At 34.7% G+C, this 17,038-nt stretch overlaps 1 protein-coding gene across 8 annotated transcripts in view; it reads left to right on the forward strand.

Annotated features, from left to right (window-relative positions):
- Positions 1-17,038, forward strand: part of ATRX (ATRX, chromatin remodeler) — a 325,591-nt gene that overhangs the window by 157,316 nt on the left and 151,237 nt on the right. For all 8 annotated transcript variants that reach the window (XM_003800455.3, XM_023519447.1, XM_023519446.1 and 5 more), the window contains 2 exons: positions 3,551-3,653; positions 6,008-6,229. In XM_003800455.3, the coding sequence (XP_003800503.1) occupies positions 3,551-3,653; positions 6,008-6,229 (325 nt within the window). The remainder of the gene's footprint in view (positions 1-3,550; positions 3,654-6,007; positions 6,230-17,038) is intronic.

Consider the following 17,038-nt stretch of genomic DNA (forward strand, 5'->3'; position numbering starts at 1 on the left):
AAAAAAAAAAAAAAATACTAATTTAAGAAGCATATAAGTATATCTTACGTATAGTTGAATTGTATGTTCTATCCTGGGTAGATTTTCAGTGTGCAAAAACACTCTTGTATCTGCTTTCTGATTGTTTTGGGCCTCTGGAGCCAAACTGCCTCAATCTAACTTACTACCTTATATGTATATGTGTACTGTATGCCTCAGTTTCCTCATCTGTATAATGGAAGATCATAATATATTCACTTTACTGACTATTGTACACATAAAATGAAACTGTACATGTAAAGGGATTAAAATAGTAAGTTCTCAATGAATACTAATTGTTGGTCTTAATATAGTAATAAAATTGTATTTATTCTTACAATATATGCAGTTACTGATCTTGATTTCCAGTTATTTAAAATTTGGCGTCTTTCTTAGCATAGTGTTTTAGACAATGCTAACCATTCTAAGATTTTATAATTTTCCCCAGAATAATAATAATCCTTCTGCAATTTACCAAATGAACATTCTATTTATATTTTTATTAGTATGGGTGTGTATGTCTATGTAGATGTCTATTTGCACTTATAAGATTTAAAAGATTTCATATTTTTTTACTTACCAAATTGTGCTTGAAAGTATGGTAATATATTATACTTTGGGAAATGTAAAATAATGAAATACAATAATAGTTTTTAAAAACTGAAATATAATTCACAAAATGTAAAATTCAGTATTTTAAAATGTGGAACATAGTGGTCTTTAGAATATTAACAAAATTGTGCAGCCCATGCTACCATCTAACTTCAGAACTTTTTTTTTTTTTGTGGAGACAGAGTTTCTCTTTATCGCCCATGGTAGAGTGCCATGGTGTCACACAGCTCACAGCAACCTCCAACTTCTGGGCTTAGGCAATTCCCTTGCCTCAGCCTCCCAAATAGCTGGGACTACAGGCGCTTGCCATAATGCCTGGCTACTTTTTGGTTGTAGTTTGGCCGGGGCCAGGTTTGAACCTGCCACCCTTGGTATATGGGGCTGGTGCCCTGCCCACTGAGTCACAGGCGCCACCCCAACTTTAGAACATTTTTTTCAGCCAAGAGAAACCCCTATATACTAGCAGTTATTTCCTATTCTCCCTCCCCTTATCCCCTAACAAATACTAATATACTTTCCATCTCTGTGGATTTGCTTATTCTGTACATTTTATATGAATAGATTCATATAATATGTGTCCTTTTTTCTTTTTGTTGTTTTTTTTTTCAGACAGAGTCTCACTTTGTTGCCCCTGGTAGAGTACCTTGGCATCACAGCTCACAGCAACCTCAAACTCTTGGGCTTAAGTGATTCTTTTGTCTCAGCCTTCAATTAGCTGGGACTACAGGCACCTGCCACAATGCCTGGCTATTTTTGAGAGGAGGTCTTTCTCTGGCTGAGGCTGGTTTTGAACTTGTGAGCGCATGTAGTCCACCCGCCTCAGCCTCCCAGAGTGCTAGGATTACAGGAGTGAGCCACTATGCCTGGCCCTAATATGTGTCCTTTTATGAATGGATTCTTTCATTTACCATAGTATTTTTATAGTTCATCCATGTTGTAGCCTATATCAGTACTTCATTACTTTTTTAATGGTGGTAAAATCCACATAGCATAAAATTTTACCATTTTATTCATTTTAAAGAGTATAATATATTAGTATTAAATACATTTGCAGTTTTTTGCAACAAATCTCTAAAAACTTTTCACCTTGCAACGTTGAAAAACTCATTAAACAACTGCTTACATTTTGCCCCTTCTTGCAACTCCTGGCAGCCACCATTCTGTTTTGTCTCTATGAATTTTATTATTCTAGGAACTTCATATATATAGAATCATACAGTATGTGTCTTTTTGTGACTGGCTTATTTTACATAGCATCATATCCTTGAATTTTATCTGTATTGTTAACATGTGTCAATTTTTATCCTTTTTTTTTTAAGAGAGTCTAAAACTGTGGACCTGAGTAGAGTGCCGTGACATCATAGCTCACAGCAACCTCCAACTCTCAAGTGATCCTCTTGCCTCAGTTTTTTATTTTCAGTAGAGATGGGATCTTACCCTTGCTCAGGCTGGTCTCACGCATTCTACCCGCCTGGACCTGCCAGAGTGCTAGGATTACAAGCATGAGCCACGGAGCCTGGCCCAATTTTTATCCTTCTTAAAGCGGAATACTGATGCAAAGTACTACATTGTGTTTATGCGTTCATCTCTTGATGAACATTTGGGTTGCTTTTACCCTTTAGCTCTTGTAAATAATAATTAGGTCTTGTAATAATAATTTGAACATGGGTGTGCAAATATCTATTAAATCCCTGCTTTTAATTCTTTTGGGTATATATGCAGAAATGGAGCTGGATAGTGTGGGGATTTGATTTTTAATTTTTTGAGGAACTCTGCTATACTATACTGTATTTTATAACAACTGTATCATTCTATGTTTCTACCAGTAGTGCATAAGGGTTCTACTTTGTTGACATTCCTACAAACATTGGTTATTTTCTAATTTTTGGTTTGGATTAATGTAGTTTTGTGTACTGATTTCTGTTGTTTTTTTTTTTAGACAGAGTCTCACATTGTTGCCCTGGGTAGAGTGCTGTAGCATCATAGCTCACAGCAACCTCCAAGTCTTGGGCTTCAGTGATTCTCTTGCTTCAGCCTCCCAAGTAGCTGGAACTACAGGCGCCCACCACAATGCCTGGCTATTTTTTGTTGTAGTTGTCATTGTTGTTTGGCAGGCCCAGGCTGGATTCGAACCTGCCAGCTTCAGTGTATGTGGCTGGCGCCCTAGCCACTGAGCTACAGACTCCGAGCCTTGTGTACTAATTTCTAAGGCCAGAAATACTTTTCCTCACCAAAAGTTTTGCTGTTTTTTTTTTTTTAATGTCTCTGTCATCTGTTATGAAGAAAATAGTATTCAAGTTTTACAGTCTGCTTCTTTTTTAGTGATGGTGAATGTTTTTTTATATTTATGTTGGCCATTTATATTTCTCATTAGAAGAACAGTCATAAAGTCCCTTCCTCTGTCTTACTACTTATATACCAAACCTACTCCTCTGTATACCTAAAAAGGTTGATCACTGGATTAAAATTGAGGGTTAGCCTTCTATTAGAATATCTGTTTTGAATTTGTTTGTGGCTGTGGGGTTTTTTTCCCCCCTAGACAGGGTGTCACTGTACTGTGCTGCCCAGACTAGAGTATAGTAGCACCATCATAGTTCATTGCAACCTCAAAACCCTGGGCTCAAGCAATCCTCCTGTCTCAGCCTCCTGAGTAGCTGGGACTATAGGCATGCACCACCCATGCCCAGCTAATTTTTTTATATGTTTTGTAGAGATGGCATCTCCCTTTTTTGCTTAGGCTGGTCTTGAACTCTTTGCCTCAGTCTTCCAGGGTGCTAGGATTAAAGGCATGAGCCACTACATGTGGCTTTTTTGGCTGTTTTTAGGAATGTACCCAAAAGTTGGATGGTTCTAAAATAATGCATAATTCATTGATGGAAATTCATCATGAAGTATTTTATTTTGTGTTTTGATTCTTAAGGTCTGCAAAGAAAGCAGAATTGGAAGAAAATCAACGGAGTTATAAACAGAAAAAGAAAAGACGACGTATTAAAGTTCAAGAAGATTTATCCAGTGAAAACAAGGTAATAATGATGGTTACCATATGCTTGAATTATAACTGGTATAGTACACTATAGTAGTATGTTGTAACTTCTCTGTTCCATTCGTTAATTAACATTCTACTGGTTCGTTTACATTTTCCACTTGTGGAAGGATTGTTTTATTGAATGTATAACTATGTAGAAGTATTAACTCGAGCATTATCATTTTTTCTGTACATTAATTTCTAGTGGAAATTTTAAGCCATCCTAATATATTATTTTAGATCCATAAGGCTATGGAAGTGATACAAAGTGTTGTATTTTCTGATGACATAAAACATTATCTTTAATAAACACCTATATGTGAATAAATTTTTTCTGACAATGCACTTAACCAACTTGAGTTTCTTGTATGGAAGCAGATTTACATTAAGTAAAAAGTGTCTGTAAATATGTTTTATTCTGTCAACATAATTCTCTTTTGGAAGAGTGTTATTTTTTTGCTAGGCTTGGTGGCTTATGCCTATAATCTCAGTAATAGGTGGAGATGACATGAGGATTGCTTGAGGCCAGGCATTTGAGACCAGCCTGGGCAATATAGTGAGACCTTGTCTCTATTAAAAAATAAAAAAATTGGCTCAGCGCCTGTAGCACAGTAGTTACGGTGCCAGCCACATACACTGAGGGTGGCAGGTTCAAACCTGGCCCAGGTCAGGCAAACAACAATGACAACTGCAACAAAAAATAGCCCTGCGTTGTGATGGGTGCCTGTAGTCCCAGCTACTTAGGAGGCTGAGGCAAGAGAATCTCTTAAGCCCAAGAGTTTGAGGTTGCTGTGAGCTGTCACGCCATGGCACTCTACCGAGGGCAACATAGTGAGACTGTCTCAAAAAAAAAAATAATTTAGGCTTAGTGTTGTATGCCTATAGTCCCAGCTACTCAGGAGATTGAGGCAGGAAGATTGTTTGAATGCTGATCTTAAATGTTTCATTTGAGCTATGGCAATGCCACTGCATTCGAGTCTGGTTCACAGAGTAAGAGATTTTATCTCTTAAAGAAAAGAAATTTTTGAACATTTTTAAGTGTACAGTTCAGTGGTTTTAGTTACACTCATAGGCAGAAACTCTTTTCTCATTAATTCCCCATTTTCTTTTGTTCCCTATCCTCAGGTTACCTCTGTTTTCATTTTTGCCTCTATTAATTTGTCTATTTTAAGTAAATCATATAAATGGAATAGAAATCTTTGTTATTTTGTGCCTAGCTTATTTTATTGATATAATATTTTCAAAGTTCATCCATGTTATAACATGTATCAGAATTTCATTGCTTTTTAAGACTGGATAATACTCAATTGTATGTGTTTACCACATTTTATATATGACATTTGGGTTGTTCCAACCTTTTTGGGTAATTTGGAAAATGATACTGTGAATATGAGTCCCTGCTTTTAATTCTTTTAAATATATTGTGGCTGTAGCATTTAATATTTCTAGCAGCAATGTTCTGATTTTTCTACATTTTTACTTTTTTTTCTTTTTGGTTTTTTAATAATAAGAATCTTAATAGGTGTAAAATGTTACCTAATTGTGGTTTTGATTCGACTGTACCTGGCTAGTAATGTTCAGCATCATTTTATGTTTTTATTAGCCATTTGTAAATCTTCTTTTGAGAATTGTCTATTCTAATCCTTAGCCCATTTTTATTAAAATTTCAGATTACTATGAGGGTACAAATGATTAGGTTACAATATTTGTGTTTTTTAGGTAAGGTCTCTGTGATAATTGTGCCCCTCACCCAGCAGTGTGCTATATACCCTTACATTGTGCCCATTAGGTGAGAGTACTCTAACCCCCTTCCTTTTTCCCCTCCCCCCATCGTGAATTTGAGTATTTCTCTTATGTGGGGGTGTATTTGTTTGTTTACTGGCTTCATATTAGTATTAAATATATTGGGCACTTGATTTCCATTCCTGTAATACTTTACTAAAGAAAATGTTCTCCAACTTGATTGTAAATTGAACTGTGATAATCTAGTGCAAAAATGTCCTTATGATACAATTATTTTTTTTTCTTCTGAGTAGATACCTAGTAATGGGATTGTGGGATGAAATGGAAGGTCTATGAGTTTTTTGAGGATTTTCTGTACTTATTTCCAAAGAGGCTGTATTAGTCTGTAATTCCATCAACAGTGTAAAAGTGTTCCTTTCTCTCCACATCTGCACCAGCATCTGCAGCTTTGGGATTTAGCCCATTTTTTGATATTTTTTTTAACATTCTTTATTGGTAAATAATTCTAATGTATTTCAGCTTGTTTTTTCTCATCTTTTCTTGATATGTAATAAATGGATAAATTAAACAACTTCGTACTGTTTACCTATGATCATTTAAATTTTCTAGAGTAATTCTGAAGAAGAAGAAGAAAAAGAAGAAGAGGAGGAGGAAGAGGAGGAGGAAGATGAAAATGATGATTCCAAGTCTCCTGGAAAAGGCAGAAAGAAAATTCGAAAGATTCTTAAAGATGACAAACTAAGAACAGAGACACAAAATGCTCTTAAGGAAGAAGAAGAAAGACGAAAACGTATTGCTGAGAGGGAGCGTGAACGAGAAAAATTGAGAGAGGTAATCAAATTATTTATGGTTTTTAAAATTTGAGGTAGAACTTTCATAGAGATATTTGAGTATTTCAAGAGTATAGCACAGATTTCTAGTTTTAATTGTATTTTCCTGTTGGCAGGAGCCTGCAACTTTAAAACCCAGCAATACAATTTAATTAAGTACATGGGAAGAGTTGAAATTCTTTTATCACCAAAATGATTGTGCTGTATTTGGGGTAGAAAAGTGTTTCAAAATTATATCTTAAATCCGTAAAGGATTTCAGTTACTTAATGAAATTTTTATTATAAATATTTTTAAGTAATAGGTGAAAGAATAGTATAATAAGCCTCTGTGTATCTATTAAACCAACTTCAATAGTTATTAACACAAGGCTAGTTTCGTTTCATCTCTTCTCCTACCTTCAGATTATTTTGAAGGAAATCTCAGAAATTATATCATTTCATCTTTAAATAGTTGAGAATATATTGTCAGAAGATAAGGACTGTTTAAATATTACTGCAATACCATTATTACATATAATTTCCTTATTTCCTCAGAAACATAGTAGCAGTTTCTTAAACCAGTGCTGATGAGGAGCCTGACAAAGTCGAGCTACATACTCTGTTGCATTTGGATGCTATATCTCTTATCCATTTTAATCTACAGCATGACCCAGAGGTTACCATACATACATACATAGAGAAAATAGGAAATTATAGCTAAATGTACCTTTATTAATAGTAGTCATCCCAAATTTTATAAAATGTTTACAAAATATTTCTCTATATATTGATATATAAATATAAAAATATTGAAAATTTAGTGTGTGTTTTTAATTTTCCTATGTATGGTTACTTTCTTCTCCCATTCTTATGGTTCATTTATTTTATTTTTTGTATTTTTATTTATTTATTTACTATTTGAGATAGAATCTTACTCTGTCACCCTGGGTAGAGTGCTGTGGCATCATGTTAGCTCATAGTGACAACCTAAAACTCCTGGGTTTGAACAGTCTTCTTGCCTTAGCCTCCAAAGTAGCTGGGACTACAGGTGCCCACCATAATACCTGGCTGGTTTTTCTGTATTGTTGTTGCTCAGGCTGGTCTGGAAATCCTGAGCTCAGGCAATTCACCCACCTAGGCCTCCCAAAGTGCTAGAATTACAGGTAAGAGTCACCATGACTGGCCATAAGTTCATTTGTTTTATAAACCAGAATATTTGTATAGAATTTCCTGTACTCTGAGTTTTGGTGACCAGAGTACAGGAAAATATTTGTGTTCCTGTGGTGTAGTTTCATTGGTGTCTGTATTTCCTATAAACTGGTGGTAGGATTTAGAGGCCTGATCAGACTTAGATTCAGTCTCACTAAGGGATATTTTAAGTCTTTTTTTTTTTTTTTGTGGTATAGATTTCGCAACTTTATTTTTCTTTTTCAGAATTATTTTGGCTAGTCTCAGTTCTATGCATTTCCATATAAATTTTAGTATTATGTTTTTGAGTTTTACAGAAGTCCTTAGGGAACTTTTCTTGGAATTGTATTGAATCTTTAAAGTCAATTGGCCAGAATTGACATCTTGACAATGTTTTGTGTCCTGTTGTGTGAATATACGTCTCTACTTAGGTCTCCTTTAATTTCTCTTTGCAATGTTTTGGAGTTTTCATTGTATAGGTCTAGTACATATTTTGTTAAATTTATCACTTTTTTTGATGTTACAGAAAGTATAGTTATAAGTAATCTTGGTATGACTTTGTGTTTTAAGACCTTGCTAAATTTACTTAATAGTTCTAATTGCTTTTTTGCTATATTCTTTAGGATATTTACATATACATTCATTTTGTATGTAAGGAAAAATCATTTTGCTAATTTCTTCCCAATCTATCATTTATTTCTCTTTTTAAATTATAAATAGATGCTGAATTTCTTCAAATGCTTTTTAATGCATTTGTTGGAATGACAGAAAATCAGACTTGCATTTCTAGACTAAACCTTGCTTGGTCATGGTGTATTAGAGTTTATATATTGTTGTATTACACTTGCTAGTATTTCAGTAGGATTTTTACCTTTATTGTTAAGTAGGAAGTCTAGATTTCTGTTCATGTTATAACATTGTCTGCTGTTTTCATATAGTGAAGAGGATCTTTCTACCTCCTTTTTCATCTTTTTATTTATTTATTTTCATATATTTAGGGAATATAAATATAGTTTTGTTATGTGGATATGGTACATAGTTGTAAAGTCTGGACCTACAGTGTAATCATTATCTGAATAGTGTACATTATACCTATTAAGTAATTATTCCTCTTTCTGTCTTCTTAAAGAGTGTTTTTAAGATAAATACTATAGTTTTTCTTATATGTTTGATTGAGTGCTCAAATGAAGCAATGGGCCTAGAGTTTTCAGATTAAAAAAAAAACAGATTCTTTTTCTTTAATACATGTAGGACTGCTTTGATCTTTTTTTTTTTTTTTGGAGATAGTTTCACTTTGTTGCCCTCAGTAGAGTGCTGTGATGTCACAGCTCACAGCAACCACAAACTCTTGGGCTCAAGCAATTCTCTTGCCTCGGCCTCTTGAGTAGCTGGGCCTTGCTCTGGCTAAGGCTGGTCTCAAACTTGTGAGCTCAGGCCATCCACCCACCTCATCCTTGGATCTGCTTTGACAAATTTTATCTTTAAAATTGCTAATTTGCAATTGAAAAATTGCAATTGAAATGAAATTATTCATTATTTAAGTAGCCAAATTTATTCACATAAATTTGTTTATAATATTCCCACATAATCTTTTCTTGTTTATAGACTCTACCATGATGTCCTATCTTTCATTTCTTTTGTAATTTATGTATCTTTTTTTCTTCTTGATTAGTGTCCTTAGAGGTTTAGCAATTTTATTGTCTTTTCAAAAATAACAGCTTGGTGTTTCACTGATTTTCTTCTATTGTTTGATCTTTCTATTTCCTTGATTTTCATTCTTACTTTTATTATGTTCCTCCTCCTTTGAACTTACTTTGCTCTACTTTTTCTAGCTAGTTGAAGTAAATTTGGACTGTTTCTTCTTTAATATATGCATTCAGAGGTATAAAATTTGCCACTTTGAATACTACTTAAGCACAGCATCTTACAAATTTTGGTATTTTGTTTTCATTTTTAATGTACTCAGAATATTTTCTGATATTCTATGAGACAGAATATGGTCTGCAGTATAAACTCCACTGTTGTTGAGTGAAATAGTCTGTACATTTTGCTTAGGTTATGTTGTTGGTTTATTATATTTAGTTCCTCTCTTTTTAGTGATATTCTGTCTAATTAGGGAATGTTGAGGTCCCCAACTTTAATTATTGATGTATCTCTTTCTCCTTACAGTTATTTCAGATTTTGCTTTCTATTTTTTGAAGTTCCTTTGTAAGGTACATGTACATTTAAGATTGTTACATCTTTCTAGTGAATTCACCCTTCAACGTTATGTATTTATATCTCTGTATGTCTGGTAATTTTTCTTCATCTGAATTATACTTTATGTGATGATAATGTAGCCACACCATCTTTCTTTCCTAATATATTATGAGAAGTTCAAACATGCAACAAGATTGAAAGAATTTCAGTGATTCCCATGAAATCATTTCCTAGATTTTCCCATTCATGTTTTACTATATTTGCTTTGTTACATTCCTGGTTATCTAACAATCTATCCATCAGTACATCTTTACATGTATTTAAAAGTTAATTGCCAATATTTCATTTAACCCACATACTTTAGCATGCATACCATTACCTGGAGTTCAGTATTTCTTTACATGTTTTCCTTTCTATGCAAAATTTACTTCCAGAGAAATATATAAATCTTAAGTGTACATTTGGTTTTGAATAATACATAGCATATGTTTTCTCATCCTTTTCAATAACTTTATTTTCCACAAATTTTATGAATATTTTTAAATATAAAGAACTATAATAATGAACACTAATATACCTACCCTATCTTCTTCATTTGTTAACATTATTTTTGTGCTCACTTTTTTATATGTCTGTTTTATCCATCAATTATTAATCTCTGCTCTAGTGTGTATTTTTTTCCTTCTGTTCTCTAGCTAGGGTTTATTTTAAGCTTCTTTTTCTATTTCCTTAAGGTGTAAAGTTAGGTTCTTGATTGTGATCTTCTCTTCTAATGTATGCATTTACCATTATAAATCTTAGTGTTGCTTTTACTGCATCCTATAAGTTTTTGAATTCTCTGTTTTTATTTTCATCATCTCAATGTATTTTCTGATATCCCTTGTGATGTCTTTTTTTTTTTTTTTTTTTTTTTTTTGAGACAGAGCCTCAAGCTATCCCCCTGGGCAGAGTGCCGTGGCATTACAGCTCACAGCAACCTCCAACTCCTGGGCTCAAGCGAGTCTCCTGCCTCTGCCTCCCAAGTAGCTGGGACCACAGGCACCCGCCACAATGCCCGGCTATTTTTTGGTTGCAGCCATCATTGTTGTTTGGCGGGTCCGGGCTGGGGATTCGAACCCGCCACCTTAGGTGTACGTGGCTGGCGCCTTAGCCGGTTGAGCTATAGGCGCCGGGCCACCTTGTGATGTCTTAATTTGATTCATTAGTTGTTTAGGCGTGTTTTGTTTAGTTTCTACATATTTTTTTCCCGTTGTCTTCTGTTATAGATTACTAATTTCATTCCATTTTGACTGGAAAAGATATTTTGTATGACTTCAGTTATTTTATGTTTATTAAGACTTGATCTATAAGCCTGGCGCGGTGGCTGATACCTGTAATCTTAGCACTCTGAGAGGCCAAGGTGGGAGGATTGATTGAGTTCAGGATTTTGAGACCAGCCTGAGCAATACCAAGACCCTATCTCTACTAACAATATAAAACAAATAGCTGGGCATTGTAGCGGGAATTTGTAGTCCCAGTTACTCATGAGGCTAAGACAGGATGATTGCTTGAACCCAGGAGTTTGAGGTTTCTGTGAGTTAATTGGACGTCAGGGCACTCTGGCCTGGGTAACAGAGTAAGACTCTTCTCAAAAAAAGATGACTTTGTGTCCTTTCATATGATCTATTTTTGAGAATATACACTTAACAAAATGTGTATTTTGCCATTGTTGAGCTGAGTGTTCTTTATGCATCAATTATGTCTGATTAGTTTATAGTCCTATATATTAGAACCTCCATAGTTGACCAGCTTCCTACATTGACCTAATTTTCCTTTTTTTTTATTATTGGGAATTCATTGAGGGTACAAAGAGCCAGGTTACACTGATTGCTTTTGTTAGTTAAAATCCCTCTTATAATTGTGTCCTGTCCCCAAGAGGTGTGTCACACGTTGTAACCTCCCACCCGCCTCCCTTCTTCCCTCTACCTGCACTGCCCTTCCCCTACCCTCTAACATATACTAGGTCATCAATTGTCCTCCTATCAGAATTGAGTACATTGGATTCTTGCTTTTTCATTCTTGTGATGCTTTACTAAGTATAATGTGTTCGACTTCCATCCAGTTTAATACAAAGGATGTAAAGTCTCCATCTTTTTTAATGGCTGGATAGTATTCCATGGTATACATGTATCACAGCTTGTTAATCCATTCATGGACTGGTGGGCATTTAGGCTCTTTCCACATTTTGATGATTGTAAATTGAGCTATAATGAACAGTATAGTGAAAATGTCCTTATGATAAAAGGATTTATTTTTCTTCTGGGTAGATGCCTAGTAATAGGATTGCAGGATCAAATGGGAGGTATAGTTCAAGTTCTTTTAGGATTCTCCATACTTCCTTTCAAAAAAGGTTATATTAGTTTGCAGTCCCAGCAGCAGTGTAAAAGTGTTCCTTATTTTTGCATCCATGCCAGCATTTGTGGCTTTGAGATGTTGTGATGTGGGCCATTCTCACTGAGGTTAGGTGATATCTCACAGTCATTTCTTTGCTGATTAGTGACAATGAGCATATTTTCATGTGCTTGTTAGCCATTCATTTATCTTTTTTTTTGCAGTTTTTGGCTGGGCCTGGGTTTGAACCCGCCACATCTGGTATAGGGGGCCGGCGCCCCATTTATCTTCTTTACAGAAGGTTCTAGTCATCTCTCTTGTGCAGTGATATAAGGGATTGTTGACTCTTTTTATGTTTATTTATTTGAGTTCTCTATGGATCCTAGTTATCAAGCTGTTGTACTATTGATAATATGTGAACATCTTTTCCAATTGTGTATCTCCTTTGGTTGTTGTCTCCTTAGCTGTACAGAAGCCATTCAGTTTAATTAAGTCCTATTCATTTATTTTTGTTGTTGTTGCAGTTGCCACAGAGTTCTCCTCCATAAAGTCTTTCCCCAGGCCAGTATCTTCAAATGTTTTCCCCACACTTTCTTTGAGGATTTTTATTACTTCATGCCTTACTTGGATTTAGATCTTTTATCCATCGTGAATCAATTTTTGTGGGTAGAGAAAGGTGCAGGTCCAATTTCAGTCTTTTACATGTGGTTATCCACTTCTACCAGCACAATTTATTGAATAGGGATTCTTTCCCCCAGTGTATGTTCTTTGGTTTACGAAATAAGAACAGCAGATATTTTACAAGATTTTCTTGGAACCACTGAAAATAGTTTCAGGTGCTTAGTGTGCCTTTTTTTTTAATGGGAAATTAAGAAAAAAAAAGAAATTAAAACTCTTAACATGAAGGGTAACTTCTATCATTTCCATGTTTTATTATTTAGTGACATTTTAGTAAATGTTTTATTTTAGAATTCTGAAAAAATAGCCTAGAAAGTTCCCTTATACTCTGCAAGCAGTTCCCTCGTTGTTAACATTTTACCTTGCCATGGTCGATTTTTCAAAAATAAGAAATTGACACATTGTTGGCTTGTTATTATTAACCAAACTCCACCATTTATCTGAATTTCACCAATTTTTTCCATCCAGTGTACCACATTGCATTTACCTGTCACACCTGCAGTGTCTTGTGATATATGACTGTTTCTAAGTCTTTATTTTTCATTTTCTCAGATGTTGTGAGGAATATTGTATAGGTAGATATTCTGTAGATTGTTCATTAATCTAAATATATAGTTTTTCTTGTGATTAGAATGAGGTTTTGGCTTCTGAAAGAATGTACACTGTAGAGTGTTTATTAATCTGAATATATAGTTTTTCTTGTGATTAGAATGAGGTTATAGCTTTTGAAAGAATATATGAGAAGTACCCTTTTGCCATGTATCAGGGAATAAATCATGTCCACGTGGCATCACAGGTGAAACTCACTTTCATCACTTGGTTAAGATAGTGTTTGCCCAGTTTTTCTCCTATAGAGTTGGTATTGTTACCTGTCCCTACACTGTTCATTGGAAGCCAGTTAATAAATCAAGCCTACTCGAATGGGAGGATACCAGAAATTAACCTCCATCTCCTAAAGTGGGCAGCATGTACACACATTTGGATTTTTTTTCTTTAAGAAAGATGTATCCTTCTTATCTGTTTATTTGCTCATTGGTTTATATCAATATAGACTCATCTATCTTTAGCATATATGTTGAATATTAGTACTACATTATTAATTTTATTTCTCAAATTGTTTCATTTTGGCTATAGGGAGCTCTTTTTAATCTAGTTCTAGTACCCTTTGATGTGTTTCCATCCTTTAAGCTTTTGAGCACTTTAGTACTTTCTAGTACTATAAGATGCTCCAGGTTCATGTTATATTTTCCCAGCCCTAGGATCAGCCATTTCTTTAAGATGATGCCGTGCTTCCTTTTATAGAAAATGGCATTTACAAATCATGATCTGGGCACTGAAGTGCCATTACTACTAGGTCCTTTCACTGAACAGAGCTAAATAGTATGTGTATACTAATCCATGAATCTGTGTGTATACGCATATATTAAACTAAATATGATTTAATAATGGTGTTTTTCACTGTAATCCAGTACCACAGGGTTCATTTACCTGCCCTTTTTTTAAAATTAATCTGCAACTTGCTATTACAACAGTGAGGATCCTGGCTCCCACTGTCCATTATCCATTTACTTATTTGTTCTTCCTCATTATACATGTAGTTTCAGATTTGTCAATCCATACGTCTGTGAGAATCAAATTTACCAACTACAATACAATGTTTTTTGTGGTTGCTTTTGTCTTTGTCTTTAAAATTTCTAGTTAAAACATGATTTTCCAGCATATATAGGTCAGCTCCTATATTTTATTGTTTGTGGGTATTAAGTTTATTTTTTGTAATGCAGTATTTTAAGTGGGTTAGAGTAGAATAGAGTTAATCTTTTTATGATCTCATTGCTATAATTGTCTTTTTTATTTCATAAAGCAACTAATTTAATTATTTACTTTATTTTAATCATTCTAAGCATTTATCATTCATAGCGATAACCCGAGTGTTAGTCTACATCTTCACACGTACAATTTAATGGTTAGAGATTTTTTAAATTGTTGTGAAACCCTTATAACATAAAATTCACCATTTAACCATTTTAAAGTGTAAAATTCAGTGGTATTTAGTATATTCACAGTATTGTATAACCATCACAATTATCCCATTGAATTCTAGGAGAGCATTTCCTTAACCTTGAAAAGAAGCCCTATACCTATTAGTAAGTCACTCTCAAATGGCCATACTCCACCCTCATCCTGTGGCAACTACTAATCTATTTTCTGTCCCTATGGAGTGGCCTATTCTGACCATTAATCAAAATATTTCTGGACATTTCATGAAGATGGAATCATACAATATGTGTCTTCTTTGACTTAGCTTAATATTTTCAAGGTTGATCCACATTGTAGCATGTATCAGTACTTCATTTCTTTTCTTTCACTACCAAATAATATTCCATTATATTGGGTAATAACCACATTTTGTTTTTCTGTTCATCAGTCGATGGACATTTGAGTTGCTTCCACTTTTTGACTGTCTTATACTATAATATACCATATTGCTCAGACTAATTCAAGTCTGTTTCATAAATCTGGGAGCATTTAAGTTGTGTGCATTAATATTTAATATTGAATTGTCTTCTTGTTTTATTTTTCCTTTGACTAATATGAAGTATCTGCGTTTGTCTTTTTTTGGCTTTAGTTCCTTCAAAACTCCTTACATCTGAGAATAAAATTGCAACCCTTTTTTCCTTCTGAATTATGCTTGCCTGAAAATTTGTCTTCCATCCCTTAATCCTGAGTTTTAATTTGTCACTTGAGGCTAGGTGTGTTTGCTGCAGACAGCAAATGGATGTCTTTGTGTTTGTTTTATCCAATCAGCCAGTCTGTGCCTCTTTAATGGAGGAGAATTCAATACATTTACGTTTATTGAGATAATTGGTAAGTGTGGTGGAGTTCTATTCATTTTATTATGTGGGAGTCCATTCCTTAGTTTTACCTTTTTCATCATTGGAAGCTAGTTTTTGTCCTTTAGTTTCTGGGTGTTTACTTTGCTGGTGGTCCATTGTGATGGTCACAATAGGTTTAATTCTTTCCTATAGTGCTGGTCTTGTGGTAAATTTCCTCAATTTTTGCATATCAGTGAAAAATTTGATTTCTCCATCAATTTTAATGCTTAGCTTATCACAACATAGAATTCTGTGGTAGAAATTGTTTTTTTTTAGATCAGGCGTCCTCAAACTACGGCCCGAGGGCCACATGCAGCCTGCCTAAGACATTTATCTGGCCCACCGGGTGTTTTTCCCGCTGCTGCCTGTCTTGCTTAGCAGCTGACTTGTCTTGGGGCCCGCAGTCCAGCCCTCCAGTGGTCTGAGGGATAGTGAACCAGCCCTCTGTTTAAAAAGTTTGAGGACCCCTGGTTTAGATGGTCAGATACTGTCCTCTGTCTTTAAAAGTTTCATTTGATAAGTCTGCAGTCACCCTGATGGATTTGTCCCTGTAGGTCAATTCACACTTATTGCTTGAGGCTTGCAGAATCTTTTCTTACGTGTTGCTATACTTCCAACAGTTGTGTGCCAGAATCTTTGGTGATATTTCGAAATTTTCATTTATGATATCCTCTAGTAGGTCTGCAACTCCGTCTTCCCCTTTTGGGATACTCATTATGTTTGATGATTCATGATTCCTATAATTATGTCAGTAAATGTGCTTTCTCTCTCTGTTTTTCTAACTCTTTAATGGTCTGAGTTAGCACAAGAGCTTTGTCCTTTGTCTCTGAGATTCTTTCTTCTGTATGTTCTAACCTGTTATTGATACTCTCTACTGCATCTTTAAATTCCCTGATTGACTGCTTCAATTCCTTAAGCTCTGGTATATCTTTTTTATATTCTTCATGTTGTTCATCTCTTATTTGATTCTGTTTTTGGATTTCCTTTTGGTTATTTTCCACTTTCTCAGCAATTTCCTTCATTGTTTTTATCATCAATATTTTAAATTCCCCTTCTGTAATTTCTAACATTTCTTTTCAGGTAGAGTCCTATGCAGTAGCTATCTCATGATCCCCTTGCAGGTTTGCTCCTGTCTGGTTTTTCATTTTGCTAGGATTTTTCTGCTGTTTTTTCCTCATGAGTGTTTTCTTTTTATGTGTTTCCTTGCCCTACTTTTTCCTTACACTTTCTCTTGCTCTTTAAGTTACCGTGCCTCTGACCTAAAGTGGTGTTGTGTCCTTCTGTATAGGACTAAAATGAAGAGAAGATTGAAGAGCAAGGAGGGATAAAAGATATAAAAAGAGAAAAAGGAAAGGGGGGAATAAAAAGGAAGATTAACAAAAAGAATAAAGGCACAAAAAGAGAGAGTGGTAATAGAGGTGTACAGTAATTTGACCCACATCTAAAAAACCCCAACCTGTGAGGATACTGGGTCACATGATTCCCTTGATGTTTGCAGCTCTTTGCAAGCCTGAGTAGACACA

The sequence above is a fragment of the Otolemur garnettii genome, unplaced genomic scaffold (assembly GCF_000181295.1).
Source record: "Otolemur garnettii isolate 467f Iridium unplaced genomic scaffold, OtoGar3 scaffold00175, whole genome shotgun sequence".
Lineage (NCBI taxonomy): Eukaryota > Metazoa > Chordata > Mammalia > Primates > Galagidae > Otolemur > Otolemur garnettii.